Source organism: Colletotrichum higginsianum, chromosome 2, assembly GCF_001672515.1.
Source record: "Colletotrichum higginsianum IMI 349063 chromosome 2, whole genome shotgun sequence".
Taxonomy (NCBI): domain Eukaryota; kingdom Fungi; phylum Ascomycota; class Sordariomycetes; order Glomerellales; family Glomerellaceae; genus Colletotrichum; species Colletotrichum higginsianum.
In genome coordinates, this window is record NC_030955.1 from 822828 (window position 1) to 828178 (window position 5351).

The 5351-nt window shown below is 54.3% G+C and overlaps 1 protein-coding gene across 1 annotated transcript; it reads right to left on the minus strand.

Moving 5' to 3' along the window:
• Window positions 1-704: 704 nt before the first annotated feature.
• CH63R_01992 (AAR2 protein) lies at window positions 705-2240 on the minus strand (the record flags this gene model as incomplete). The annotated part of the gene is made up of 1 exon (XM_018296967.1): window positions 705-2240. One exon carries the CDS (start codon window positions 2238-2240, stop codon window positions 705-707), a length of 1536 nt encoding a protein of 511 aa, XP_018161783.1.
• Between the last annotated feature and the right edge of the window lie 3111 nt (window positions 2241-5351).

Below are 5351 nucleotides of genomic sequence, written 5' to 3' on the forward strand. Positions count from 1 at the left end.
GGTAGAGGAGAAGGAGATCAGGGGGCTGGGTTTCACACAAAGACATCAGTGGGGTCCAAGAAAAGTAAGTCGTCGTCTCTAATCGGGGGCATGTGCTGGGTGAAGGACGAGGAGCTCTTGAAGAAACCACCATCCTTGCTGACCCCAAGTGCCAAAGCCGGACGCCAAATAGCAAAAGTGAGCAGGTTGACGGACGTAAAAGGATATGATTCCTATTCAAGTTTTCGTTCATACAGAGTACAGCCTCCCAGTGCAGCAAGCCATGTGCACACCCCACGTTGTCCCTCCCGCGCCAGCCTTACCAGAGCCTTTGGAAATTTGAGCCCAACCATTCAACTCTGAACAAAAGCCAAGACAGAAAAGGGAACACGGCCAGACTAGTCAATGCCCAAGAAGCCAAGAAAAGACCTGAAACTCCCCGCTAGAAAATCACACATGCCCATAACAATACTGAATGCCCATGCCCTTATACCCAATGCCAGTTTTCTTTAGAAATCAACCTGCATCAGAGTTGAGTTGCGAGACTTGGGTCGTACCATGTCTATAATCGACGTCCTCCGAGAAGAGAAACGGCGCGGCCTCACTCCAACTGGAGGCAGAGGTGTCAAGAAAGGATCGTTGATACCGATGCTGCTTCTGGCACACGGCTGTGAGAACCGACGACGCTTTTCCTTTGCTTCCAACCAGCGCTTGACCCCGGAGCCCTAATCCCACGAGACAAGATCCTTCTGCTTTCCGCTCTCATCCAGCTCGACCACCGTGGCGGCAAACTCGCCACGCTCATCTTCAGCTTCGAGGTCGTCCATCTCGAGCTCAACCTCCTCGCCGTCCTCAAGCATCGTCTTGCCCTTTCGAAGATAGTCGCTTCTGATGTCCCATCCAAACTTCCAGACCCACGTCTCGAGCTCGGAAAAGGCCTGGCCAACAGCAGCCTGCTCGGGAGTGGCCAGTGAGTTAAGTGTCAGGAGCACTTCGTTGAGGCGTCGCTTGTAGACGATGAGGGCCATGCGGAGATCGCGAGAGTATGACGGGCCGTAGTCGAGTACGGAACCATCAAGGTAGCGTTCGTTGTACACAAGCTGGGCTGTGATTGTCTGCAGGAGGAAGCGGGCCAATTCGGGACGCCGGAGGGGCAGGGTGTAGGCCTTCAGGACGACCGAAACCAGCATGTGCCACCACTGCTGGATGCAGGCTTCATTACCAAGATGCATGCCGACGATGAAAGCAAACTGCAGCTCCCCAACGATGTCGTCGTCACTGATAGCCGTGGACATCAAATAAGCCGTCGCATCGACTGCCTGCTCGGTGCGTGCGGCGCCGACACTTTCCGCATCGTACGTTTTTGCGCCCTGGCTGAAGGTAAATTTCAACTCCGTGCTTGCGACAACACTGGGTATCCTTTTCTCGAGCTCGACCTCGGCGGGAAGCATTAGGGCACCCCTCACACGGTCCGACGTGTGCACAGCCCAGTTGCCGGCCTTGCGGGCGGTAATTCTGCTCAGAAGTGGGGCCGAGATGGCGTTCGTGAGCTGCTGCCAGATGTTGGTGTTCCTTGCGAACTCGGGCTCGGGGCTCGAGGAACCGGAGGCCACCGACTTGATGGTGGCGTTGAGGGCGCGGAACTGATAAGGCGCCAGCTTGGGATAGATGTCTTGGATCTTATCCTTTTGGAAGCGGGCCTCGACTTGGCTAGCTGGCTCGCCGACAACCTCGTTGAATTTGTCCCATTGCATGACGTGGATTTTTTCTGTGGCCGAGCTGATGACCCAGAAGCCGCACCGCGTTGTGCTGGCCTCCGTCTCCGACACCCAGAAGAAGTGCGGACCGGGAGGGATGTCTCTGACGCCGACAAACTCGCGGGCGGTGAAGGAGACGGAATCGTAGCCCACAGTGAAATGAGCAGGCAGGTCCATGATCAGTACGATGTCTCCGCCGTTTAGGGAGTGGCCATGCTGGGGCAACGGCTGCCGGGTCGCGATATCATCTTGAGAGTCGATGGGTCCCAGAAGCGGGGGTTCGTCGTCGTCGGGGGCTGTGTTTGGGCTCATGGCGACTTCTTGCGACAGAGACGAGTCGGCGGGTTGGTGAACGTGCAGGGAGCCGAGTGGATGGGCGCCGGTGACGCGGATGGATTTGCAAGATAAAGCCGTGGTGGAGACGGACGAGTCGGACTTTGGCAGGCCCGAGTTTTTGAGAAGGGCGGGCCGGATGGGGGCGTCGATGGAGGCGCCGGAGGTCATGGTTTTCCTTGGGAGGGGGTTTTCTCCCTCCTTGTTGAAGGAGACGATGAAAAGTTGCCCCACCGTCGTCCGAAGTTCAGACTTGGCCGGAAAATAGAAGAAGCGAGGGGAATATGCAGACCAAGTCTGATGAGGTATGTATCAACCAGGTCGTAACAGATCACGGTCGCGAGGCAATGTCTTGACGATGATTCTGAGGAGAGAGAAAATAGGTTGCGAAAAGAAGGCGGTGAAGCGAGGTTTGGTGATGTGCGAGTGAGCAGAGGTTTGCGACCGGGAGAAACCAGAGAAACCACGAGCGACGCGCGACGACAGACAGGCTCGATGCTGCCTGGCAAGCTCTGAAGCGGCCTCAGGCTGGTTTCTGCGAGAGAATATATGTCAATAGCTGAGGGGTGTGTAAACAAGGGAATGGGGGAATTGTTCAAGCAGCAGGAAGGTTGTTGTAGATGGAGGCCCATGAACAGCGGAAGGAAGGAGAGTGGAAGATCGTGGAATGCGACCCTGCAAAGGCAGCAACCAAGATTTATGATTGCCTGGCTGGCCTGGCCCTCCTCGCTCCTTCCTTCCTTTCCTTCTCATCCATCCATCTCTTCCTTCCCCTCGCACCGGCCGGAGGGTGGAATAACCTCCGGACACCAATCCGCCCCTGCCCCTTTGTTCATTCCATGCATCTCTCCTCCCTCTTATTCGCTCTAGATCGTTTCCATTCGAGACAATGTGGAAGCAGCATCAGCAGGAGCAGCAACAACAAGGAGGAAGACAACAGCACGCATTCTTTAGCCGCTGTGACCGACCATGTCCCAGGCTAGCGAGACGACCGCAGACTACGTCATGTGTAACCTTTAGTAAGATTAGGCGTGGAAGAGGAGGGGGCATAGGATGCAGCAGCATGGGGTAGCTGGGTGTGGTACGACTAAGGTAGGTAGGGAGATAGTGGAATGCAAGGCAGTCAGTCGCCCAAGAGACTCAGGCGGTTCGGGCGCTGAAGCAGCACCTTTTGCAGCAACTAGCGCAATGGCGATAACGACGACGATGGCGATAAGTGGAGCGGCGTTCGACGGTACCGTTCCAGACGGCCAGGACCGGCTCTGAAAAGACGTCTTGTCTGATGAACATCACCCACTCATACTGGTGTCCCCAAAAAGAGGTAGTGGACGATGACAGTATATATCAATAAGTATATATTCGACGACTGTGGGACATGCTCAGCTAGCCCAGACGTTGGTTAATTAAAGCCCACGAGCTCACGCTTGGTCGTGGCTTACATCCAAAACAACGCACCCAGCCAGCCCACAGTCCGATTGGCCGTCCGTCCTCCGTCTTGTGTCAAGCCCCCTTCCGTTCCGTCCCGTCCGTCTCAAGTCAACGAGCAGTTTGCAAAACCGTTCCCCGCCCCGCCCCGAGCGATAACCTCGTTTCCCACGCTTCCGCAACGGAACTCGGGATCTCAACACCACACAAACCCCCCCACCATCCTACCGCGACCCATCCTCCCCGGCCATATTTATCTCCTCCACCCTTCCAATTCCCCCCTCCCTCAGTCCCTGACGTTACAGTTGGGGGCCAAAAGCCTAAGCTCGTCCGTACACGTGTACAGATGTGGTTTAAACACATCCAACTAACATAAGCGCTAGTATCATCGGCACCAAGGATTAAGGAAATAAGAAGAGAAGTCTTCCAACCTTCCACATCCCGGCATGCAAACCCCCGGTTCCTCCCCTGCCGGTCCCAGTTCTTCTAGAGGGTTCACGTCAGCCTCCACAACAAATGGAAGATCAAGGGACCTGCCTAACTCCTCTTATTCTTAAAAACTTCTGTCGCTTAGGCCCACAGCTGCCAAGGTCACCTACCCAGCAGAGTATAGAAACCTCAATCATAAAAGGGGGAGAAAGGGAAAAGGGGAATAAGACAGAGTAAGAGACGGCAAACTTAACTCGACAAGACAAGAAAATTGATACCTTAAATAAATCTTAAACCACCCCGCCTTTCCCCTCCTGTTTAAAACTACCAAGGTAGCAAGCGGCAAGGAGTGGTGGGAAGCCATCTCGACCCCGACGACTCGGTTGCACTAAGCACGGAAATCTTAAAAACTGCAAGACGTTAAGCAGCTGCGGGACGGTACACAGGAAACGAACACATTCATACACACACACACACACACACACTCTCTCTCTCTCTCTCCTCCTCCCCCTCTCCTCATCCTTCTCCCTCTTTGCGTATACACCTCACACATGGTTTCCGCGACCGGTATACCGGAACTCCAAAGTAAAAAAGTATAAAAAGAATAGCTACAAACCATGTTTTGACCTCAACTGACACCCCCCTCCCCCCCCCCGCCCGCATTCTTCGGGCACCAAACTTCAATACATGGGAAAGCAAACACATTTAGAAGACCTTGCCACGTCCTTACCACTGCACATACGACTGTAGGACTCGCCGTGCCCTTGAAGTTGTGTCTCCTCGGGGGACGACACGATCGCCGGCCTCATTGGCCCGCATCGATAATAGGATGAACTACAAACCGCTCTCCGGTTCATGTGCATATAATTGCAGCCCCCCTTCCACTCCCAACTCGTTGCCTCTCTTCATCGTCCTCAACTCTGTGTGTCCCAAGTTCAACGTCCCCAGGGCCTGTCGAGATACCTACCCACCACTAACTAGTTGGATCACGTCCACCCACCGCCAGAGGAAGTCCACCGACACAAAGCCATTCATTCCATCAGACAAACCCTCTCCCCATTACCGGCCAACTCGACTCGGCCGTCTTTGTCGACTTACACCTCGTCGCTTCCCAAACAAATCAACTGAAACATTAGAACACATTAGTGAATTTCACACCAATTGCCAACAAACATGAGCTTGGGGGCATATTTGGCGTGCTAATCCAGGCCTGTCACGATGTCCATCTACAGCAGCCCGCACCTTAGGTATCACAAAGGTCTCTCTCCGACTAACACAGAAACACACACACACACACACACACACACACACACATACACACACACACGCCACAATGCATACATCCACATCCCTTGTCTATCCCTTCGCACCTTACACACACGCATCCGCACACACTGTTAATGCTGGTCCCGTAGCGTCAGTTACACA